Source organism: Hemibagrus wyckioides, linkage group LG03, assembly GCF_019097595.1.
Source record: "Hemibagrus wyckioides isolate EC202008001 linkage group LG03, SWU_Hwy_1.0, whole genome shotgun sequence".
In the NCBI taxonomy this organism is placed as follows: Eukaryota; Metazoa; Chordata; class Actinopteri; order Siluriformes; family Bagridae; genus Hemibagrus; species Hemibagrus wyckioides.
In genome coordinates this window covers 23,709,843-23,736,397 of record NC_080712.1, presented here as the reverse complement: position 1 = coordinate 23,736,397, position 26,555 = coordinate 23,709,843, and the positions used below count along the sequence as shown (strand labels likewise).

Here is a 26,555-nt window from a genome sequence, read left to right as displayed (position 1 = left end):
GAAACAGCTTGAGCACCAAGCACACACATCTACTGAAATGTTTTTTGGGAATAAACCCAAATGAACTTGTGGAGAACATACACAAAAGGCTGCACAGGCAATAACATGCTGAGCTCAGGATGTAGGCAGGGGTCCTGGAGCTGTGAGGTGGCAGAACTTCCTGCTGCGTCGTCCTGTAATAGATCAGCAGGTGTAACATTTGAAGCTTTACACATTGTGATTATTTTGTGTAGCTCTGCTGTTTATATATACATATGAGATGAGAGCTCCTTTAAGTTTACTGAACTTTTTTAATTTCTTTAACTCCACTTATGACAAGGTTTGGATCTTAAACTCAAATATATAAGTTTTCACAAATGATTTAGCTAGACTACTAAGTTGAGTCGACCCAAATTGTTAAGGCAGGTGAACATTTATTCATGTATGATTTAGTATAAGTTTGACCACCTTGAAATGTATATATGTTGTATACGTACCAATTTATGTTAATACATTCAGTAATATATAATGTATTTTGCTCTCCTAATCAGACTAAGCTTTCAGTTCAGATAAACAGCACAACAGAGGATCAGTAGAGCAGGAGGATTAGACGAGGTGTCAGTAGTGCACATGTTGGAAGGTGACATGAGTTTACTGTGGACCAAAGCCATGCTGACTCAGCAAGACTGTCTGCACATGTACAGCACAAATAAACAGAACAAAGTCTGTGTGCTGAGGTCTGTCTCTCAGCACAGGCAAATAAACACACCATAACGGCTTTCATACACAGAACTAACAAATATACTGGGGTTCATTTCTTCTTCCTTTACATGATATTTATCATAGAAACCCAACTTTTCTTCTCTTTTCTGTTATAAATGTTTTTAATACAGTTTAAACAAATAAACTCAGAGTTCTGTAACCCTTTGACAAGCATTTGCTCTAAGGTAGCAGGCACACAATTGTCTAGAATGTCTTTTCTATATTGTAGCATTAAGATTTACATTACAATCAGTTGCAGCATGTCAGTGGCCCTGTGCACAAAGAAAACAGCACCGGAGCACTAAATATTGAGCCCCAGCCACAGAACCAAGGACCCACTAACTTCAGTACATGAGAAAACAAAGTAACCTGAGCACGGCCCTTAACCCTCAATTGCTCAGATGTTTAAAATGAGAGTCTCTCTAGATAACGGCATCTATCAAATGCCAGAAATGTAAATGCAAATGCACAAGGTTTGATCTGTTGAGTCCATGAGCACAAGTTAAACGTCTGTATTTAATCTGAGGTGTGATTACAAAACACCCTTTGAAATTGTTTATTTATAGCCATGTAATAATGATAACTATCACAATATGAATATTATGTCATGTTATTTTCTTATCCTAATGTCTGTAAGCAAGGAATTTTAGAAAAATCCATACCTTTGCTAATTTTAGCAGAACTCTTGATATAGTATATGGGAACATGAGCGTGCAAAACCAACGTGACTCATACAGAAATAATGTGCACAATTATTTATTAAGCCATATCCATATCACCTGTGTTTTATAGACAAAATGCAAAAGAAAGAGATCTTTGATGAAGTTCAGAAAGTTTTAGAAAGTTTTTAGTTCTAGATGCCAGTCTAGCTCTCTCTGGTGTTAAAGTTAGGCATTACAGAGGTTTGTTTCACAACATTTCCAGCCAGGTCTTTTACAGAACTCTGTCCGAATGCAGCCCTTCTCTCCAGATGCTAGAGAAAACAAATCCAGAAATAAAGACATATATGAAGCGGGGAAAAATGAAACAAATCAACAAAACATCGACATTTCATTTTAAATCCATTAATAATAATCATATTTCATGCTTTGTATAATCCCTTTCCATCACTACTGAAAGATTTACAGTGAACATAATCACATGGGACTAAATCAATAATCATAAATACTCTCTAATGTTTATTTGAATATCTTTACAGTGTAATGTTTGTGCTGGATCAATGATCAATGAGTGCAGTACTGCTTACATCTGGTGTAACACGCCTGCTGAACTTTGCTTTTACAGTGCAGGACCATGTTTCTCACCATTAGGAAATCCTCCCCATAGCAGTCAATAGCATATTGTGCTGCAACACCTATGGATCAGTTGTTAAAAGAATTCATGAATCACACTCATGTCTCAAGAAGTCATCCACAGACAAGAAAGATTTCATTGTCTGGGTGTTAATAGACTGCAGTATTACTCAAGAACCACAGTAAACTGTTGCATTTAACAGTGTACTTTTGCAATCTCATGTTTCTATACTGCCACAAGTTATTATTGAACGTCTTTCACACCATTAAAACAATAAATCAGCTGTTGAGATGTTTTCAGAAGAACACTAGGAAATATCCTGGATACTATCCCTCATAACTATAATATTTAGAACAGCTAGAAAACATAATGGTGCAGCATTATCAGTTGTTTGTTTTAGTGATCCCAGGTCATACTATTGCTAAATAGATATAAAACTTCAGGAAACTGTTGAACATGTTCAATTTTGGAAAAATAAATAGAAAAAATGTGATTCCTGTGAGCTTTACAAATCTTTTAAATACATTAAATATATTACATTTTAGAGGTAATTTGAATTGTAATCAAATAATAATAATAATAATAATAATAATAATAATAATAATAATAATAATAATAATAATAATAATAATAATAATAAACATTATATTGGGCAAGCATTTCTCTGTAACATTTCATTTTTTACTTGGAAAAACATGTTTACAATCTAAAATTTAAAGACAATCTAAAATACAAAAACTACTACTACATAAAATACTCCAACTAATACTAAAATGATTCATTATATCCATAGAATAAAGAATAAAATTTTACTTACCAGTAGAATCTAGGCAGAGTGGCAGCAGCACAAACAACAGAAACCAGACCTTCATCTTCGCTCTCTGTTCACTGCTCTGTTGGATTGAAACAAAGAAAACAGAAACTTTATACAGTTTTGGATGGAGCATGAGGCACGTGGTTGAACACACACACACACACACACACACACACACACACACACACATACACACTAAAGTAAATAGGCTTATCTCTAAAGGCTATGGCAGCCGGTTCATCACAGAGTCAGGATTATAAAACATGTCTGCATTTGAAAGAATAGACTTGGAATGAGACAGGAAATAGGTTTACTGTTTATACAGCCCCAAGCAAACGAGTCAGCACAAAAGAGTCATGGTCAAGGATTCTCTTTGCCTTCCAATCAACCCACCACACAAATCCTATAATAATCACATCATACTTGAATCTGATCCATGTGCTGCTCCTCTTGAGTAATAGTTTATGTAACTTGATTTCATGCAAAGTAATAATTATAATAATTTGCACATAAAGAAAGCCATAGCCATGAATGCCAAACTTTACCACTCATAAATCACTCAAAGTTGTTTGTAACAGGAGATCATGATGTAATGAGACGTAATAATGTCAATATTATTCAGTCTTTGGGCTAATATTATTTTTGCTCATTTAATTTTATTCTATTTGACTTCTAATTTAAATTGGGTCTTACATAATAGACAGGTCTGTCTGGTTACTCTGCGTAACATCTGCATTCCTCTCTTTTGTGAAGCTCCATGTAAAATAGGGTTTGTCATTACACAAGTGCCTAGCGGTTTAGAGTCTGACCTTGGCAACATATTAAATCAGAAATTGATTCCCAGATCTTTCTAATCAATATAGTGTCCTGTGTTTTGTGGGTCTCCATGGACGTTCAGAGAGCGGTTTGTTTTACTTGGAACATGGAAGTCTGTTTCTTTCAGGATCCTGTAAACGATGTGGAAATTCTCAATGTTTGCAGCATATTAAGAAGAAACTCCAAGATATTATATTTCCAGTTAAATAACACAATGTGACAGAGTTCTTTGTAAAAACTTTCACAATGGTATGAGGAAAAGGACAAGACGAACTACGTACAAGTAACTGAACCCGAGCTTTTATCATTTTTAAATAAATCAAAGAATCAAAGCACAATTTTCCTAAATCTTCACTTACCATTAACCCTAACCCTGCCTAACATGCTAATGCATTTTTGCCAGTCAAATATTTTCGAATACAGTCGAATATTTTTAATATCAATCTGATCAAAATGAATTAGACTTGCACTCACATTTCTGTCTGGTGTGTCCCCTGTGTAATAGATCTGATGAGAACCCACACCTTATATAGATGCCAGACTGCGCCTACGCCAGGTGCTTAAAGGTGTTTTTTGTTCTGTTTAGCAATGTTTATACACAACATTACAGACACCAGAGTGACTCAGAGTGGTCATGAAGGATAGCACTCAATGTCAGTGATGGATTAAACACAGTGCAGATTCTAAGTACAAGTTCAAGAGGCCTCATACTTCAAACTGTTTTAGATTAAAAAGTTGATAGTTTTTAAATGAGCTATTAATCATTTTAAAATCCAATTTATTTTACTGTGTTGTTCATTTTTTTCTGTATCCCTCTATAGTGTCTCCAGACAATATTCCCCTCATAGTGATTATTGCTCATTTTGCTGTATTGCATCATTAAAAATCACATAAGAATAGGCAGATATTCCATCTGTGTCCCACAATAAATAGCACTGACTTTGGAAAGTCATAGAAAAGTTATAAAAAGATCAAATAAGCTTCGAACTGTCCTAGAGAACTGTGAAATCCATTATAACAAAGTGAAAAAAAAAAATGGCCCGATCCAGACACTACCAAGGTCAGACCGTCCTTTCCAGCTGAACGCTCATGCAACATAGGAAATTGACAGAAAAAGTGTCCAAGAGTCCAGCCACAGTGCTGATGGAGATTTAGGGCTGAAATAGGAAAACCTGTGTAGACGTCAGTAACATCATCAGCTCGTTAACAGATTGGGCTCTATGGAGTGATCCAGAGGCAAGCCAGGTCTAAGAAGGCATTCCTGTCGTTTGCTAGAAGTCATGTGACAGCTTTTAAAAAGGAATTTTGAGCCATTTGGTCTAAAAGCATGTTATGTTTAGCTCAGACCGAATACAGCCAAACACCATTTCTACCCTCAAGAACGATGGTGGTTCTTGTGGTTAGAAATGGTATTCGTCATGGCCATGGTTTACTTTTCAGCTGGAGGAACTGAAAATCTTGTTGCCATTAAGGGCAAGAGGGATGAAGCCAATACAAGCAAATTCTTGAGGAGAACCTGTTCCAGACAGCCAGAAGGTGAAAATTTACATCAAAACAAGAACAAAAAAAATACAAAAGGAATGGCTTGACAAAAAGAAGGTTTGTGTTTTGTATCTCAGACTTAAATCTAAACTGAAATCTGTGGCGTGATCTGAAAATTGATCTGAAAATATACTTACTAAAACATTACTAGAGCTGAACACATTTTGGAGGCATCATGCCTGTTAGCTAAAGACACCTGAAAGTCTGGCAGATTTAAAAATGGAGTGTTAACATTGCTGCTTTTCATAAAGGTGACTTAGCTTATGCTAGATAGCTAATCATAACTAGTTCAATTCAATTCAGTTTTATTTGTAGACCACTTTCAACAATGGACATTGCCACAATGCAGATTTACAGAAATATATAAATTCAGAATATACATATACAGAAATGTATCATTTTATCCCAAATGAGTAAGCCAGAGAAGACTACAAGGAAAAACTCCCTGAAATGAGGAAGAAAGCTTGAGAGGAACCAGACTCAAAAGTGAACTCGTCCTCATGTTAATGTTAGTCTATGACTCTTACTTTTTTCCTGAGATTTTACTGATTGCTTTCGGTGGTGTGTTTCTTTGGCAAACTGCCATTGTTCTTAACCTGCAGGCTTCTGTTAAGAAAAAGACAAGTCACTGTCTGTTCATCTTGACATTCCTCCATGATGTATCAGGCTGTGGGGCTCTGAGTTAATCTCTAACTTAATCTGTTTTTAGTCGATGTGCGCAGATATGATGATAACAGGCTATAGAAATGATCCGGTATTCATTGGGACTCGTGTTCTGAATAAATAAGTTTTGAGTGATCTCATTATTTGAATGATTTCTATGTAACAATTCAATCCGACATAAATCTTATCTAGTTTAAGCTGCGTGTCATAAATGAAATGAGGGCATAAATGAAATTTGCTGACAGAAGCACATCCTGTATAAACAGTCAATCTATGAGTTTTTGTTTCCTTACGCACGTAGTAGGTCCATTTCTTAGAAGGTTTTCTATTATTGTAAATAAATCACTAAGATAAAACCCTCATCACTTGTGTTCAGGAAGTACATACACTTATATCTTCTTTGTTCACCCATATCACTTTTGTTGTTATAAACTGTTTAAGCTAATGAAATCTCCTTCACCTGTGCACCTGTACTGAGCTGTGACCGAACTAAACTGCTAGGAGTCACGTGAATATATATGAGTGAATCCCTGAGTCTCAAGTGCTGTCTTTTTTCGAATGTTGTATGGAATGATAATATATAGCATGCATCATAGAGAGTCTATGGACTACAATGAGATCACTGGGTATTTATTTTATTTTGTCAAATTTTAGCAAGCAGATCATTAAGAATGATTATAACCAATGACTGTTGCCAAGAACGTTCAGGTCAGCAAATAAAATTCTGGTATTATTACAACTCAAATGTCCGAAGAGTATCTTAGTTGTTATAATATTCATTGTAATAAAAACATATTACTCAAATCTATGACATTATAAAACTCTGATATTCCCATATATTGAATTTCAAAACAGTTCACCAAAAAGATAAATTCCCATTTCTGTATTAAATAATAATATACTCAGTGATCTATTTTTTTACTTGTTAAATTTGTGTGTATAAGCTAATTTTGAGGTTACAGATTAAACAGCCAGGGCTGCGGGTGCACTGTCCTTCACCTACCCAATGTACAACTCAGTTCATCTGCCAGATTGCCCTGAAACTGAACTCCACTTCAGACTGTTTAGGAATTGTTGCCATTCAAGGTTCAAAGTGCCCTGTGTTTACACAGAACTATTAAAGAGAAAGGATACTAGAGTTGACAAATAGCAACACTGATTCATGGTCAAATATTGTTACAATTACTGATAGGAAAATGAATGACAATGTAGAGTAAAGGAACTACTACTAGTAATCATTATTATAATAAATATAAACAAATATAATAAAAATTTTCATTTTGCAGATTCACTTATCCGGAGAAACTTGGTACTTTTTTATGGAATCTCAAGGGTCAAGGAATATCAGAGAGAAATTAATGCACTAAGGAAGCAAGTAATTATCCCCATTTAAAAAATAATAATAATTAGTACACATTTAACAACTTGTCAAAATGATAGATATTGAGTCTTTGTTTAAAGACAGTCAGTGACACGGCTGAAAATTTTTTATTCCACCACCTGGGTGTCAGTACAGAGAAGATTCATGATGCATATCATCCTTGAACCTTCAGGAACGGTAGATCAAGTTCAACTGTACTAGAACATGGTGCAAAGCAGGGTTTGATAAGTGCCTTCAGCTAGATAGGGGCTGGGACATTCTTTGTTTTCGAAGGCAAACAGCAGTGTTTTTAATCAAAATTTAAATAGAACGAATTTGGGGGAGATTTGAAAGAAGTGGTGCAGCTTCATTCTGCATGAGCTGCAGGGGTGGGATTACATGGCAGAAGTGTGTGGCAGTAGACCAGTTTCAAGATGATGAGGGATTGAACTGGCAGCTAAGCAGCCTCTCTGGATATAATTGCCGGATCCTCCATTAAGCACGTGTGGGAGGCACAAACAATTTCCCAATAAAAAAAATGCTCATTCTCTTTGGAAATAGAGGTTCAAAGATGATTTTCCCAATGCATGAGGGCTGTTTACATGCACCAAACATGACGACACGGCAGCTTTTTCTTCTCTCCAGCTTGTAAAAACAACTCACAATATTTTGCATTGATCCTACAATATGCATTGACGAGGACAAATGTAAGGAAAACCAGTGGATGTCTTATGTGATGATTTATGTAGTAAATTGTATATTTTCACCCTAACCGCTCAGACCCCTACTGAACACGAGGTACAATATGGAATGATGCTTATCTGTATAAATCCATCTCAGATATAGTTAAAATAAAACCAGCAGTAAGTCCTACATTAATAGGAGTTGGCAGTTATCAGAAAGCTTAAAAGTTTTAAAGCTTTTATTCAAACAATTTTACATTAATTTCCGAAATATTAATTTAAAAAATAAATGAATAAATAATAAATCTGTGGGAAAAAATCTGCAGTTTTGATTGCACCCACTAGAGTGCACACTCCATTAAACTGGTGAATAAAAGTAAATTGTATAAAATCTCACTGTAAGCCACTTGATTTTCAGGGCTTTAAGGGCTTGATGTTAAGCCTGTTTATATGCATCACTTGTGTGACACTAAATAACTAAAAGTAATTGGTGCTTGTTTGATCAGTGAAGCTGTGAATGGAAACTTAGAAGAAGAAGAAGAAGAAGAAGAAGAAGAAGAAGAAGAAGAAGAAGAAGCACATTTGGAAGATTATTCAGAGCAACATACATTTATCTTAACTGTATAACTAAGCAATTAGTTGTAAGTAGCAATTACCATTTATTAATCCAACACCTTAACTGCTGAGCTGCCACTTTCTTGGTACCACATAATACATATTTTATTTTATTTTATTTTATTTTATTTTATTTGTTTGTTAATTCAATTAAATTTAGTTTTTATGAGACAGAAAGTTTAGTGAAAGGTTATCCTAGGTTGTGGGGCATAATGCTTCTATTCCCCTCAGTTCTCTCTCAATCAGTGCAACCTTGCTAGAGGAAAGCCAGCTCTCACTGGTCCTGACCTGAAAAGAAAAACACAGAGGAAATGTGAAACATGAACATATTAGAGGCTCTGTTACTGGTCAAGATTCTTTTGTTTAGTTAAGTAGTAGTTAGCTATCACTACCACTACTACTACTTTAGTAAATTTATCTGAAATTCTGCTTTTACAATAAGACCCCTTTCTATCTATCTATCTATCTATCTATCTATCTATCTATCTATCTATCTATCTATCTATCTATCTATCTATCTATCTATCTATCTATCTATCTATCTATCTATCTATCTATCTATCTATCTATCTATATATCTGGTAGCAGTGACTTCAAGGCTACAAATGTACAACTGAGCAAAACTGCATCTAGTTAAAATTGTGTTAAAAGATGCCTATATAATTTTATAAGATCTATACATAATATTTCCTTGCAGTAATTTATGCATGGCTATTTTAAATAATCATGTTTGTTATGCAGTGAAAAGAATAAGACTTGTGGCTACACACAATCATTCATATAATCAGTATCTGCTTAGGTGTGTAAAAAGGTGAGCGAACTGCATTTCTGTTTTATTAACCTGATTTTGTAATAATCATTATTTAAACTTGAACACAAGACTTTTCTGTGTCTATATGATACAATCTCATAACTGCGAATGGACAAATTTGGTGAAATCCCTAGCCCTGAAATATTAATAAATCAGTCACTGCAGCACAAGAGTAAGCAGTTAAATGAGAAGGATTAGAGATTAAAGCTCATTTGAATGAATGTTATTAAGGCAGAAGTGACATCTGTGCTGCTTCTATATGATACAATGCCATGCTCTGCCAAGCTCAGTGTAGCTTTTTAACTTGCTTGAATTCACTTAAAATCAAATCAATTTTATCTGTAGAGCAGTTTTAACAATGGACATTGCAAAAATATATAAATTATCCTTAATGAGGAGGTGACGGTGGCAAGGAAATCCTCCTTGAGGTGATATTAGGAAGAAAACCTTGAGAGGAACCTAACTCAAAAGGGAACCCATCCTCATCTAGGCAGTGGTGGGCCATCAGGACCAGCAAGGCCTTCTCTGCTGGCCTAATCAGCAGTGATCTGAATCACTGACTTGCATTTTAATATATTTTATATATTTTTCCATGAATGTGTATTAAATTATTCCCTATAGTCTATTCTCTACATTTCATAGCTTTTCTCTTGGTTGTGCTGCTTCCAGTAGTCTATATTTATGATAAGAGTATTTATCCAATCATATTTCAGCCAGTGGCTGACATCATGTATTGCCAGGGTGAAAGAAATCTGCCTTAAGGCCTTCAGAATCAATAGTGCAGGTGCCAGTAGCTTAAAATAAGTGGCAATGAAATTGTTACATTAACCAATCAGATTTCAAGTTGGCGTCACTGGGGCCATCTAGCAGGCATACGATTATGTCAGCAATTTCCCATCCTTTGATTGGATAATTGGAGTAGTCAGAGGCAGCGAACCGCACAAACTAAATAAAATATATATATTTTAACTCCCAATGGCTGACAGAGGAGAAGAAATTGATTTGGTGACAGACATCCTTACAAATGCATTTTCAAGGCGGACAGTAATAAAATTGACTATTCCTTGTGAGGTGTGAAATACTGTAGCCTAATTTCTTTTTTACTTTGCTATTTAACCGTTGATTAGTATCTATTACTGTGGCATCATAATGATGGTATTGAGGTGGATTAATTCAGGAAGGACACCACTGAAGGTCTAGGTGTGAAATGCATGGCCCGCCACTGCATCTAGGTGATACCAGACAAGGTGATTAGCAATGATTTTCAATTGCAAATGCATAACCAGGAGAGCTATTCTAGTTTCTAAGTGGTATCATCCAAAGCAATCTCATGTATCTCCCAACTGTCCATGTGGCGCCATCCTCAGCAGCACTGAGCAACCTCTAAGTGATGAAAACTCAAACCAGAAGCAGAATAGATCAGAGATCCAGAGAGCAGAAGCGGTCAGGAACACTGACATCTCAGGAGAGAGAGAGAGAGAGAGAGAGAGAGAGAGAGAGAGCAAGAGAAAGAGAGCTGGAGGGAGAAGTAGCAGTGGAGTACACACAAACGCAAATCTTACCTGAATTTGCTACTTTCTGCAAGCACTGTGCAACTTGAAAAATGCACGAAATACGCCAACATACCACGCAATGACTCACAACTTGTATGAAAGCAAAAGCTCTGTGCAGCTCCACTTAATTCCTGGACATCGTTCTAGCACTTGCTCTATTCACAAGTTGTTCACAAGCTAGAGAGCATTGCACTGGCCCAACATGTCCAGACATTAGTTTGTGCTGGTGTGACTTTAAATATAGTGGCAGAGCCGTTTCACTGCAAGAAAGCTGGGTTATAAAAATGGATTCCAAATCATGAGACCTACCAGCTGCCGTGTGTCAGACCACAGGCACAGATCTTCCTTAGTGTCTGTAATTTGCACCTCTTATTTCCCCTCTGACATGCCTAAGGTACTGTAATGAGATTATATAAATAGGCCAGCATCAGATTTTTTGGGTTTGAATCATCTCTCCATCTCACCTCAACATGTTCTCAACATGTCTCCTCTTTGCAGTAAGGAAATCACTCTTTGTACAAATACGAGAAAGCTTGAGTATGTATGCAAGAGAGAGAGAGAATGAGTCAGAAAGAGAGAGAGAGAGAGAGAGAGAGAGAGAGAGAGAGAGAGAGAGCAATAGAGACAGACTTTAAAGTAGACACAGTTCTGCTCCTAAGAGTAGCCTGGATAATGAATGAGAGGAGAGCAAACTGTCATTCATTCTGCATGTGCAGTGTATTCCCTACTTCCCTACGAGGTGCCAGAAGAAAGGGCTGGATAGCGTGCACGCTGCTGTCTGAACGACTCTCCTAACAACTAATGTTCATACCCCACTGCCTACATGTCTTATTCTCAGCCCTGGAGGAAACTTCATTCCTCACTCTCCACATTACCCTTTTACGCCTATAATAACAATGAAAAGAATGCATGTACTATGCTGATCGTTATTGAACAGGTAAAAACATGCAAACTACAGTAAGTATAACATAATAACAGAGTCATTTAAGTAATATTCAAGTTTTCTTTTCTCTCTATTTACTATAAATGAAACAAAAAGGCCCCACCACATTAAAGATGGAATTTAATAACTTAAATAACTTGTTTGTTGTGTAATCATATACAACCTCTCAAAGTGCCTTTGTAAACCTTAACAAAAGGTGAAATGAATAATGATAAAAACTCTGCGATGTTTCCCCTCTATGTACAATAAAGGAAAAACTGTAGAAGCACCCCCTATAGGACAATATTATCATTGTTCAGCATTTCTACATCTAATGAATAATTAATACTTAACTAATTTTAAATGATTTTCTTTCAACATTTTAAACATTTTTACTGTTACAACACATGAATTATGAATGAGAGATAATGTACATACACACATATCTCACATTTGAATTGAATTGAACAGGGATCTTTTCTACTAATATTTTCCATGTATTGCCCATTCATTGCCATAAAATAAGCTATTTTGCTACAACCACAGCAGTGTGTTAGAATTTGTCCTCAGTAGGGAAGAACACTTCATGGACTAGAAACACACATAAAGGTCTGGTAGGTGCAGATTCCTTTCACAAGAGCCCAGTGCAAGTAGAAGGTGCATTTGCATTCACTCTGCCATGTAGCTATGACACTTCTTCCTTCACCTTTCACTGACTTCTTTACACACTTTGGGTTCTGTCTTTGCCCAGTTTGACACTGAACATAATGTTTCAGACCTCAATAAATTAAACATGGACCAGTTCTCCTCTACACAACATGCCTGATGGTTTGGTGGATGTTTTCTGTAGCATAAGTTGGGCCTCTTGTACCCACTACATAGTAGGGTGAATACAAATGTTTATCAGAACCTTCTTCGGTAACATGTGGTTCCTTCCCTGCAAGAATCTCCCAATCAGCCCACAATTTTCATGCAATTGTCACACTGCAAATCAGTCCCTTGAAGCTGAGAACATTGGAATAATGAAATGGCCAGCCCAGAGTCCTGATCTAAACCCGACTGAAAAATCTATAGAAAATCCTTGCCAACAAAGATATTGCTTAGAAACCCACTACAGTCACTGAACTGTAGAAGAGACCAGAAAAAGAGTGAACCAAGATCACACCAGAGCAGTGTGAGAAAGTAGTGAGGCCCTGCAGCCGCAGAGGTCCTAAAATCAATCAAAGTGCCTCTACACTTCCTACTAATTTTTGACAGCTGTAAAAGATGTACATCACAGCCTTCGAATTCAGGGAAATTTTCTACCTCAGCAGTTTCCCTATATTACATTAACATAAACCAATTACATGATGAAATGTCATTAAGCTGTTGGAATAGTGCATTGTTAAATCCTCACCTCGAGTGAGTGCATGGAGTTTGGTTTCATTCAATACTTTGCAAAGACATAATCAAATCAAACAGCTTGTGTTAATGTAACTCAATTCAATCACATGAAACTGATGTACACATTTGATTTAAGCAAATATGGTAAATCCGGTATTTGAAGATTTCTGAGCCTTAGTGACTGACAGTAATTTGAGAATAGTCTTGCACCGATGAACATGAGGATAGATAAATAGCTGCACTTCCTTGATCCCGAAGGGGAAATTTGGGAGAAACAAGATAACACGAAGGGATCAAACCAAGAGCTCACATTTGTGCTCATCCATGATGTACAATGGATATAAATAGTCCACAAAACAGCAGGTTCTTGTGAGGTAAAAAAAAAGAAAAAAAGAAAGAAAGAAAATAATGAAATAAAGATGAGTCATATGAGAACACTTCCACTTTTAGTGCAAAAGTGACACTAAAAACCAAAGTGATACATTTTAGAGACAAAAAAAAGATTTTTGAGTGACCAAATTGCACACATGAGCACACTCTTATATATCTGAGCATATGGCTGTATTGAAAATGACAAGTTTATATGTAAACCAGTAGTTATAACAAATCTGTCTTGACTGAAGTGACTCTAGCTATGTCCGAATATCCCTACTACCCTACTATACAGTAGCAGTACAGAGAAAGAGTAGTATGTCTGAATTCCATAATACTTGGATGACCTACTGCTTCTTCTGAGATTCTGCAATATGGAAACAATCAACACTACGAGCCCATAAGGTAAGGTGCTGACGAGTTGTGAGTAAACTGTTAACTTCTTGAAGGATTAAACAAGAAAAAAACATTTGTTTTTTTGGGGTAAAAAGAGTTTCAATCTATACAAGTATAGATTGTATTCATACTACAAACAAATACTGTAAGTAGGTACTGTCACAGTACATAATTTCAAGCACATGCTCTGATTAACCCTAAATAAATCGAAGCTGTTGAAGGACTTTTCTGACATTTTCATCAGGAGAGGGCTACAAAACAATTTCCAAGGCATTAGATGGAATCATTATGGAACACAGTGAAGACAGTCACTAACAAGAAGAGAACATATGGCGACTTTACCAAGAACAGGACGTCCCTCCAATATTAATGAGAAAAGTGGTCAGAGAGGCTGTCAAGAGGCCTACAGCTACATTACAGGAGCTGCAGCTCTTTCTGGCTAGTACAGGTTGCTATCTGCATGTGACAACTATCTCCTGTCTGCAATGTGGGCCAGGGTGGCAGGATATGATCTTTTTCTGACAAAAAAAGAACAAAAAAAGAGTATCCAAGCCTGGCTAAACTTTATTAAAACATATATGAATATGGTCTGATGAGAACAAGATTGAACTTTTTGGCCATAATTATAAAAGGTATAATTAAACAACACAGTACATCAGCAAAATAACACCATATACACAGTACAATGGTGCTTATCTCCAATATTCTGGCTTTAGTGAAGGAGGGAATCATGAATAGCTCAAAGTACCAGTCAATTTTTTAGCACAAAACCTTCTGGTGTCTGATAAAAAGATAAAAATGAAGAGGACTTTCACCTTTCAGACATTAATCAATATTATAATATAATCTGTATAATAATCAATAATATGAATTCCATGGCTTCTGCAATAAATAAATAAACAAATAAATAAAGCTTAATGTTTTGGAATTACCTAGTCAGAGCCCAGAGACTTGAATCCTACAGAAAATCTGTGTGGTGACCTGCACTATAGCAGTTGTTCTAAATCTTTCTGGATGATCAAAACACTGCAGTTCACCAGAGGTAAGATGACTGAAGAAGAGACAGGGTATAATCAAAGAGAGAGTTTAGACAGCCTGGGCAATCCATAGTCTAAACAGTCGTCGAAAACAGTCGACTTTTATACCGAGACGTACGTGCAAAGGACACACTCAAGACCATTTAGATAACGCTCGAGGCTGAACTAAGAGAAAAACAAAAACAGTAGCAAGGGCAAAAACAACATTAGTGAGCAAAGAACAGACATCATGTGTAAGCACAAAGCACATTAACTTGATCTTAAATAATGAAATCATCACATAGTATGCAATCGTATTATTTGATAGTATGAAATAATGCAATCATCACATAGTCATGGAAGAATATAAATAATAAATACATTTTCACAGAGGCTGTGCACAGGAGATTCCCTTACAATTTCATGCATCTGGAATATAGAAAAAATGTCAAATAAATAAATAAATAAATAAATAAATACTAAAGGTTTATCGGCATGGGACAAGATGTACCATGCTGCTAAACTCTTATTAAAACAAACTGAAAGTTGTAAGAAAAATCACAGGGTACTTCCTCTAAGGATTGTCCACACTTACACCATTAGCTTATTCTAAGCTTGTTATCCTATTTCTCTAAAATGTGTCACTGTCGTTTTCAGTTGGTTAGTGCTGGTTGTATTTTTGACATTAGGTGGAAATGTTTTGATATCAGTTATCTTTGTTTCATTTTTTACAATATAAATCCTGCTGTTTTAATGGAATGTCAGGAATGTGTAAACTTTTTTTTTTTGATATCTATTGTATACTGAATCAGTGTGGATGGATTGATATCAAGTGCCCAGAATTGTGCAGAATATTACACATCAGAGATAAAATCACTACAAATTTGTTTAATTCTTTAATGCATTAGTGCATTTTGAATTTGTCTTAATAGAGCAGAAGAATGAATAAAAAAGAAGTGTATATAAAACATCATAATTCTGAGATCAAACCAATTGCCTCCAATTATAGATGGGTGACTTACCTTAACAGTGAAATGAGCCCAAGCATACTGGCAAAGATGATGGTGGTTTTGTGGACAAAAATGAACATTTTTATCCATCAAAGCAGGAATCGTGTTCTCAGTCATGTTCATTTTTCCCTCAGTCAAACCTTTTTTTTTCTTTTTACCACATTTCAGGGCACCTAAGGCACATTTTTCTTTGATTCATGTTCCCATAAAAGCACGTACCTCAGTCGATGCCTTCATGACTTCAGTGTCCTGTGCCTGAATGCAGCTTTATCTGAAAAACTATTCTAAGAGAAACTCAGTTTAAGCTGAGCGTACACTGTACAAGGTGAAATCTTGTCATTGGTCTTCTGCTCACATTGCACTGTTTTGACACAAAAAATTACTCAAACTGTAAACAAATTCCTGCCATGCACGCTTATCCAGAACAACTTTCTTTTTTATCTCATTTTTTTTATACAGCTGAGCAATTGGTGGTTAAGGGCCTTGCTCAAGGGCCCAACAGTGGCAGCTTGATGGTCAAGGGATTCGAAATCACAACCTTACGATCAGATGGCCAGCACCTTAACCACTAAGCTACCACTTCCCCTGTGGATGTCACCGTGACAACCATATTTTGGTGTGGAATTTAAACGTGTGAAACAAAGCTGGTCACACATTGTAAATAGCCTACTGCACAAGAATATGGTTACTTTCATCCAATCTCTGGGGTACAACCTGGACAGGATGCCAGTCTATCACAGGGCACAATCTCACACACACACAGACAAACACACACACACACACACACACACCCACACACACACACACACTACAGACAACTGGGAGATGCCAATCAGCCTACAGTGCATGTCTTTGGACTGGCGGAAGAATCCCCATAGACATGAGAAGAACATGCAAATTCCACACACACAAGTGGCAAAGGCAGAAATTAAACCCTGGAGGTGTGAGGTAAATGTGCTAACCACCAAACCACCATGCTCCATTGTTCAGGGTTACCGAGCAACCAAATCACACTGATAATAGCAAAGATAATAAGTGAATGTGTTCAGGTGTGTGTATTGGATTCTGACCCTGCTCACACTACATGACATCTTATTACATTTTCTGATGTCTAATATCGTGACCTCCAACTTGAACAGAATAGAACTGAATAGAACTCATTTATGGGGCATCATTTGTCCTCTCATCCAGTATCATTTGGGTAGTAAATTGTATGGGAATTGCAATTTGCATATAAAGATGTGTATTTTACTTTCTTTCTAGGGTTTGGGATTTACTCATTTTCACAGGCATAAGCAGCATTCTTCTGTAGCACTGTGCTCTCGACACAAGATCTAGTTAAAAGTTAAAAGATCTAACTCAAGAGTTAGTGTTTTCATTCTTTCCCTCAATTATCATTATGCCATATTCTGCAACTGTTGGACTGCTCTTGCTTTTGTCATTGATGTTACTAAGACTTTCTGCCATGTTCCAACAACCATGGCAAACACTCACACTTAACTTGTCATCACTCAGCAAGACAAGTATGACTGAGTTACAGCTAAAAGTTAAAGCTGTTCCCTATACATCCCTACTCAAGATCTCACTTCTGATGAAAGAAAGATAGCACAGGTGATATCTCATATCTAAAAAAACCACTGACCTGGGCTGCTACTGTCTAGTCTTGAAGGGCATGACATCACCCAGTCATGTGATCACAGTAAACATTCCCAAGGCATCAACCACAGTACTATAACAAGGATATACAATGATAGTTATATAGTTATCCTTGCTTATACTCCTTGAACAGCTCAAATGTGCTTGTATCTACACAAAACGTCTAGTTTTCTTTTTTTTCTCTCTGCATCTGCCAAGTTTTAGCCTTTTGTCTGACTGTCTGTCTGAATCTGATTATTGATCTACCATATAGGTTTATCTGCTCTTTTATTTTGTAAATAAAATCTGACCTGAATTTGTGTGTTGTGTGACACCCAGGCTTAAAGCAAAATGCTTGCCTTTAAAAGTGGTGGTCTAGACACTATAGAAAAAAAACATCTTCAAGAGGAATGAACTTCACACATAATAATGTTCATAACATGAATAGTCTGAAAAAATAAAATCATGCAGACTCTTTCCTCATGCAAATATTAATATATTTTTTGAACTTAAGTTGCAAAATTAAGTCAACTCCTTATCGAGTTGTGCCAAAAAAGCTCTTCTCTCACTGTCATTATTTAAATCATTGCTAGTATCAATGTAATATTTTAAACAATATTTGTGGCATTGCCAGTCCTTAAAGACAACTGAAAACAAAACAGATATCACTGCTACATCACTTTCATCCCACACTAAAGCTGTTTGACTTCTCTAACATCCACACACATCTCTTTGTTTGAAATTAAGAAATAGTAAAGATAGAACTGAATGAATCATATTCTATGATACATAAACAGTGCAATAAGCCACTATATGGCCAAATGAATGTGGAGTGTTTGAACATCCCATTCCAGATTTATTCATCTTTGCTTTAATAACCACAACTATTCTGGGAATATAGGTGTGGGGATTTGTACTCATTCAGCCTCAAGAGCATTAATGGAGTCAGGCACTGATGTCAGCAAGGAGGCCTGGTGTTTAGTCTGTGTTTCATTACATTCTCATTACAAACTGTTCAGTGGGATTAAGGTCAGGGATGTGTGCAGGACACTTTCACTCCAACCTTGGCACACTATGTCTTCCTGGATATCACTTTGTGCACAATGGCATTGTTAAACTGGATTATGATTGGGCTCCATAGTTGCATGCTTCCTGACAATTGCATACTTCCTGTGTGATGGTCACATGCCCGCATGTCCACAAGATGTCCACATGCTTTTTGCCATATAGTGTATGCCAGTGGTGAGCAAATGCTAGCTAATAATCCTACCTTTGACTAGTACTGGAAAAGAATACATTAAAAGTACATTCACTGTGACTCAGTATATGTTTTAAAGCATGCCTTGATTATATGTTTGACTTTGTTTATGGCCATTTTGGAGGTTTTCCTAAAGCTGTATTACTCCAATTTTTGAATACGATTCTTTTTTTTTGTGAACAATTGTTTTATTAAGGAAATAGTTCAGTATAACACAAAATACAACACATCAATTTAGGCTGTAGCCATAACCCCCACCCTCCTGGTAGACTTCTACTGTACTAAGAAAGTGTAAGAGATTGCAGTGGAAAAAAATATAAACTGTAATGCTTAATCACAAAAATAATAGAAAGAAAGATAAATAAACAATAATAGAAATAATAATAATATATACATAAATACAAAGTAAATTATACGTCAAAAAGAGGAAACAAAGGATTTAACAGTTTCAAAAATAGCCCTCCAGATCTTCAAAGTTTTTGTCTTTGCTCCATGAATGCGAGCTGTTGATAGTTCCATAGAGACAATGTCAAGCAGAGATAGGCCCCATATACACTATATTGCCAAAAGTATTCGCTCACCCATCCAAATAATCAGAATCAGGTGTTCCAATCACTTCCATTTCCACAGGTGTATAAAATCAAGCACCTAGGCATGCAGACTGTTTTTACAAACATTTGTGAAAGAATGGGTCGCTCTCAGGAGCTCAGTGAATTCCAGCGTGGAACTGTGATAGGATGCCACCTGTGCAACAAATCCAGTCGTGAAATTTCCTTGCTCCTAAATATTCCACAGTCTGCTGTATTATAAGAACGTGGAAGTGTTTGGGAATGACAGCAACTCAGCCACGAAGTGGTAGGACACGTAAACTGCCGGAGCGGGGTCAGCGGATGCTGAGGCACATCATGCGAAGAGGTCGCCAACTTTCTGCAGAGTCAATCGCTACAGACCTCCAAACTTCATGTGGCCTTCAGATTAGCTCAAGAACAGTGCGCAGAGAGCTTCATGGAATGAGTTTCCATGGCCGAGCAGCTGCATCCAAGCCATACATCACCAAGTGCAATGCAAAGCGTCGGATGCAGTGGTGTAAAGCACGCCGCCACTGGACTCTAGAGCAGTGGAGACGCGTTCTCTGGAGTGACGAATCGTGCTTCTCCATCTGGCAATCTGATGGACGAGTCTGGGTTTGGCGGTTGCCAGGAGAACGGTACTTGTCTGACTGCATTGTGCCAAGTGTAAAGTTTGGTGGAGGGGGGATTATGGTGTGGGGTTGTTTTTCAGGAGCTGGGCTTGGCCCCTTTAGTTCCAGTGAAAGGAACTCTGAATGCTTCAGCATACCAAGACATTTTGGACAATTCCATGCTCCCAACTTTGTGGGAACAGTTTGGAGCTGGCCCCTTCCTCTTCCAACATGACTGTGCACCAGTGCACAAAGCAAGGTCCATAAAGACATGGATGACAGAGTCTGGTGTGGATGAACTTGACTGGCCTGCACAGAGTCCTGACCTCAACCCGATAGAACACCTTTGGGATGAATTAGAGTGGAGACTGAGAGCCAGGCCTTCTCGTCCAACATCAGTGTGTGACCTCAAAAATGCGCTTCTGGAAGAATGGTCAAAAATTCCCATAAACACACTCCTAAACCTTGTGGACAGCCTTCCCAGAAGAGTTGAAGCTGTTATAGCTGCAAAGGGTGGACCGACGTCATATTGAACCCTATGGATCAGGAATGGGATGTCACTTAAGTTCACATGCGAGTCAAGGCAGGTGAGCGAATACTTTTGGCAATATAGTGTATGTCTAGTCATTAAATGGGGAGGAACCCAGCGACTGACTAACATTTTCTTTGCAGCAGTAAGAGCAGCTAAAAGTAAGTTTCTTTGTTGTGAAGACAGAGCCAGTTCAGAAAAGTTATTTAAGAAAAAAGGTCTGGAGTCAAAACCACATCCTTTTCTACTAAAAATGATATGTCATGAGCAAGCTGAGACCAGAAAAGAGAAAGTGTAGAACATTCCCAAAAAAAATGTAAATAGGTACCGAGTGCCCTCTGTGGACATAAATTGCAATTTGGGGAGGATAACACATGCATATAAAAGAGTTTTACAGGAGACAGATAGAGTCTATGTAGTAATTTCCAATGGATCATCTGATGATTGGGGTTTTTTGAGGATGATATGATTGATTCCCAAATTTGATCAGAGGATAAAGTTTGTGTATCGCCACTGATATCCTTAGACCAGATAGTTGTTATGGATAATGGTTTGCATGAGTTTTTGAGGAGAAAAGAGTAAATAACTGAGGTTGAAATAACAGAATTATCAGTGGGGAGAAATACTTTCCGCATGGGATGTACAGGCAATTGTGCATCCCAGGGAACGCCATATGCGCGAAGCGCTGACCTAATGCGAAGGTACATGAAAAAGGAGGTTCCTGGTAGATTAAAGAGGGCCTTAATATCTTGAAATGATTTCAGACCTTTGTCATCATAAATGCCACCAAAGGAATTCACTTTACATTTAATCCACTGTGGAGCGTAAAATGGGTTTTTACCTGATAAGAGATTGTTATTATGAAACAAAGGTGAATGGCAATTCCACTTCAAGTTTGGGTCTATCTTTCTGGTCACCATTCTCCAAGTGGAGATAAAATGTGTTATGATGGGGCCAAAGTGTAGTTTACATTGTCTAAGAGAGACACCAGCAACCAAATGCTCTATACTGTGAGGGAGAACAAGAGATTCTTCAATAGTCCACCATGAAGTTGACACATTTGGCTTAAACCAGGCTGACAGTGCACGGAGAGTGAAGGAGTCAGCGTGTAATTTAAAATTTGGAAAGGACCAGCCCCCATATGATCTGCTGCGCTGTAAAGTAGATAATTTGATTCTGGGGCGCTTACCATTCCAAATATACTGTAGTGAAAGATTACTGAGTTAAGTTTTTTCCAATAGCCAGCTGGTGGGGGTAAAGGAATCATAGAGGAATAAAAATTAACACGAGGAAGGATGTTCATTTTAATAACAGATATCCTTGCATGGAGAGAAGTAGGAAGATGTGTCCAATTTGCAAGATCTGAGGTGATACTAGTCAGGTTGTCATTCAATTTTTTGAGACAATATCTTGCAGGGACGGATAGATATCTACACCTAAGTATGTAAAGGAATGCACCACCGGAATAAAACCAGTGAATGCTGCAGATCCAACCCAAGAATTGAGAGGGAGCAGACATGACTTTGCCCAATTAATTTTGTACCCTGATAGATTACTGAACTGATTAAATAAATTTAAAACGTGGGGGACTGATAGGACTGGATTGTCTAAAAAATAGCAATATGTCATCTGCAAATAGAGATATATGATGTGAAGTGTTCCTAACCGATATAAGAAGTATAAGTTCTGACTGACGCACAGCTTGAGCAAGAGGTTCTAGAGACAAGGCAAACAGTAAAGGTGTAGGAATGATTGTGAACTTATCTGGCCAGTAAGAATGGTGGCTGAGGGATTAACATAAAGGATTTTAATCATGTTTATAAAGTTAGAGCTAAATCCTAAGTGATCTAGCACTGCCCATAAATAGTTCCACTCCAAATGGTTGAGCTTTCACTGCATCTAAAGAGAGAATAGCAGAGGAAGAAATCGAATGTTCGGATGAGGAGATTATGTAAAGTAATCTACGCAGATTGTCTGAAGCAGAGCGAGATTTAATAAACCGTGTTTGGTCACAATTAACAAGTTTAGACATAAAGCCTTCTAAACGGCAGGCTAAAACCTTTGCATAAATTTTTACATCTGTACCTATTAGAGAAAGTGGGCGGTAACTAGAACATAAAGTAGAGTCTTTATTTTTTTAACAGAAGAGATATAATGGCCATATTCATGTTTTGTGGAAAGGATCCTTGATCTATCGAATATTGAATCATAACTAACATAAGTGGACCCAAATAGGACCAGAAGGTTAAATAGAACTCAACTGGTATGCCATCTAGGCCTGGGGATTTCCCTTTGCTCATAACTTTGATCGATGACTCTAATTCAATAAGTGATAAAGGTCTAGCTAAAAAGTCAGAGTCTGATTCTGACAGATGTGGAAGATTAAGAGAAGATAAAAAGGAGGTATAGGATGTGGGTTCACATTTAGAGTTGGAGCTATATATTTCACAATAAAAGGAGAGAAAATTGTTATTTATGCTCTTCTGGTCAGTCAGAACCTCACTGGTATGAGATTTCACTGCTGTAATATTAGCAAATTTTTCACTATTACATAGTCTTAGAGCCAGTAAATGGCTAGGTCTGCTACCCTGAAAGTAATAATTTTGTCTGGATCTTTGAATAAGAAATTCGGCTCTATCTCTATATAATAAGTTCTTTCCTAATAGTTTCAATTTTAGCTGTGGTACGCTCAGAGAAAGTTGGTTTGTCTGTTCTAATGATCGGAGATTGGATTCCAGGTCAGAAATTTTCTTTCAATGAGTTTTCTGGCAATGGGAAACTTATGAAATTGAAAAATTCCTTATAAAGCCCTTTGTCGCCGCCCACAATATCCGTGGGTCGTCTCCCGAGCCTTTACTGATGTCAATAAATTCACATAGTTTACTTCTGAACTGTTCACAAAAAAACTAGTTAGTATTATTATTAAATTAGTATTAAAGTGCCATCTGGGTGCTCGTGAAGGACGCTGGATAATTGAAAGTTTCAAGAAATTATTGCTATGGTCTGAGAGCGATAGAGGAGAGATGTCAACTTCAAGTATCATTAAAGTTAAGGAAGAGGAAACAGAAATGTAGTCAATCCGTGAATATGATTTGTGTCTATCTGAGACACAAATATGTATATGTATATGCATATGTATATGTTTTTTGGCAGAGGTTAAATAATCGCCATAAATATACTAGTGAAAAAGAGGTTATGCATTGGTTAAGGTGCTCAGTAGACACAATCTGGGAGTAAGAAAAATTGTCACCAGATCTATCAAGGTCATTGGACATTACGGCATTCATATCTGTGACACAAAGTAATGCCACTGCAAATGGATTCTTATAAGTCTACCTTTGACCCAACCCTCCCTTACCGACAAACCCAACAACCCATCATAAACCCACCCCACAGAACTTTTACGAACTGGGGTGGAAACAAACCCCAGGCTGCCACCCTCTCTTGTCTCAATCCGTGACAGTAACATGACAGCCCGTATGATACTCTAGAACACCGCCATTAGCCCTATTATAAGAGAACAGAATAACCTCAAATTCACCCGAGTAATAAAGTGGGGTACAAAAACAAAAATAAGAAGTTTTAAATAAAGTGTATATACTCTCTATACCGAGGAAGTAACCATAAATAGTTAGGTCATATATATTGAAAACTGTACATTAGTGATACCAAATTTCCTTACATGAAGAAACTGCCAGTAGACGATTGTCGCATGAAGCTCTGGATGAGTAAATTAGGAGTGGAGTCACTCAGTATTATCTAGCCCTTGTGCCACATCCATCCTAAGAGAGTGAGGATCGGGGATCGAGCTTAGGAATTGATGCGCTTCATCCGGAGAATACATTAATTTGGTCTTGCCGTGTTTCATGACGTGTTTCATGACTCAGCGTAGCTGGATACTGAAGAAAGGTCTACAGGCCTGCCTCTTTCAATTCCCTCCTTATTATACTGATGGAGCTCCACTTCTTTGCCGTCGCAGGAGAGAAGTCGGGGAAGAAGCTCAGCATCGCACCGCCACTTGTTTTTATGGGACCGTGATGTCTTGCTTCATTTAAAATCAAATTCCTGTCGTTATAGCATAACAGCTTGAGGAGATACACTCGTGGTTTAGAATGATCAGTTGAAGTTCTGGAGTAAACACGGTGTGCACGTTCGATCTCGATATATTTGCCCACAAGTGATGGGATCCAGATCGGCAGTGACCGCTTCAGAAAGCCAACTGGGTCATCTTTCTCGGTCCCTTCAGGTAATCCTAGAAGCCGGAGATTATTATGTCTGCTGCGGTCTTGAAGATCAGTCACTTGTTGCTCGAGGGCATCCACACAGCTAGTGTGTTCGTTGATTACTCTTTTGTTCCCTCTGTTCCCCGGTTAAAAACTCAACTTTAGAGTACATATTCTGGATTATAGTCATGTGAGAGACAAATTCGGTGCGCATTGCTGCTAATTCAGTTTTTAGAATGTCCTCAAACCGCTTTATAGTGGCCGCCATGTTGTCCTCCATATCCGCTCGGCCTGCCGCAATTGCTGGTTTAGATTTCAAACAGAAAAAAACTATCCCGATTGTAAGAAAAAAGGCGAACAACAGGGCTACGTGCGCGGAGCTTCACTAATGTGCGACTTGGCTCATGAAAGGATCACATGATTCCCCCAAATATGATTCTTTATAACTGGAATTGAAACTGCTGGGAAAGGAAAATGCAGAGGTGTTAATTGCACAGAACCAATTCACACGTGGTGTAGGCACAATTGTTGGCAAAGATAAAATAATATGTAATCCTGCCACAGCTGTACACTTTTGGACCAGTTTCAAATTCATTTTCAAACTTTTCAGTTTCAAACTTTTCAAAGCTGAAAGCTCTTAGCAAAAGCTTACACTACATCTCTGACACACAGTCAGTGTTGGAACATGCCTGACTATGACGCCTGAATTACATATTTGTCCTATGCAGAACCACAAGGGGTTGAATGATATAATATACAAGAATATATATATGAGAATATACCTTACTGGTCAATCAAACCAATATCATAACCAGTACCCTTCATGCGTATTACTCATGCAAAAATCATATTAATGAAGCCAAAACAAGTTATCATCTGCAATGGTTTGGCAGTCAAATGTGATGAGATCATTATATCCAAATGTACATAAAAAAGGTTGTCATTTCTACATAGTTCATTTCCTGTAGGTATGGATACACGTTAATTAAAGTAGACATTTAAATAAAGCATTATTACATTTGAAATCAAAAAGTGTGGAAAAAAAAACACTGTACAATAGCTTGTATACTTATTTAACACCAAATATATAAGGTACTGATTATAAAGATGCCAAAAAAAATCACATTCTTACACTATCATTCAAATAGAATCAGTTTTGTCTACATCACAGTTTTGTCTAACACCACAGCCTACAGACATGGCCACCATGGGCTACTATTCTGAACACCACACACGTAGAGACTATTCTGAACACCATACACACACAGAGACATCCTCACAGTCAATGACCACATTCATTACCAATCCTTGATATTTTGGGATTGTCTTCCTAGTTAATTGACAGTGTTTTGGTTTTCTCATTTGTTCCTGCCTCACCTAGTTGAAGTTGTTTGCTGAATGCCTGTAGCTTGTGCCAGACCTAAAGGGCTAAACCTGCACTTCTATCCATCTTAGTTCCAATATACAAATTCAAAGGTCAAAGGCAAAGACAGATCAAAATAGACTATGGCCACACAGGGCAAATGAGGCAGAGCATCAAGAGCTAAGCAAAAATAGGGTGTGGACAAATCTGGGCAAAAACAGTATCAAGGGCTAGGTGAGGACAAAGATAAAGAAAACAGGCTGTGGTCTGAATGTGTCCATATAAAAGAAATTAGAAATCAAGACAAGAGGGACTTAGTAACGTCGCAGACTGAAGAACATAGAATGTATACTTTACACAAAACTGAATACACACAA

General features: G+C 37.3%; 1 protein-coding gene across 2 annotated transcripts; it reads right to left on the bottom strand.

Moving 5' to 3' along the window:
- Positions 1-1,481: 1,481 nt before the first annotated feature.
- On the bottom strand, positions 1,482-14,970 carry wu:fj16a03 (uncharacterized protein LOC335475 homolog). 2 transcript variants are annotated; one of them, XM_058379488.1, is made up of 4 exons: positions 14,897-14,970; positions 2,852-2,927; positions 1,988-2,095; positions 1,482-1,714 (listed from the first exon to the last, which is right to left on the bottom strand). In XM_058379488.1, exons 2-4 carry the CDS (start codon positions 2,904-2,906, stop codon positions 1,629-1,631), a joined length of 249 nt encoding a protein of 82 aa, XP_058235471.1. In that variant the 5' UTR covers positions 2,907-2,927; positions 14,897-14,970; the 3' UTR covers positions 1,482-1,628. The 2 variants fall into 2 exon arrangements, with proteins under 2 accessions (XP_058235471.1, XP_058235462.1); XM_058379479.1 differs by lacking the exon at positions 14,897-14,970 and adding an exon at positions 4,139-4,193.
- Positions 14,971-26,555: the final 11,585 nt, after the last annotated feature.

Excerpts from the sequence above, each read along its gene's own strand:
- wu:fj16a03 (XM_058379488.1), bottom strand. The coding sequence starts at position 2,906 with ATGAAGGTCTGGTTTCTGTTGTTTGTGCTGCTGCCACTCTGCCTAGAT. Across the intron at positions 2,096-2,851 it reads ACTCTGCCTAGATTCTACTG|GTGTTGCAGCACAATATGCT; the intron begins GTAAGTAAAATT and ends ACTGATCCATAG. Across the intron at positions 1,715-1,987 it reads GCAGGCGTGTTACACCAGAT|CATCTGGAGAGAAGGGCTGC; the intron begins GTAAGCAGTACT and ends TGTTTTCTCTAG.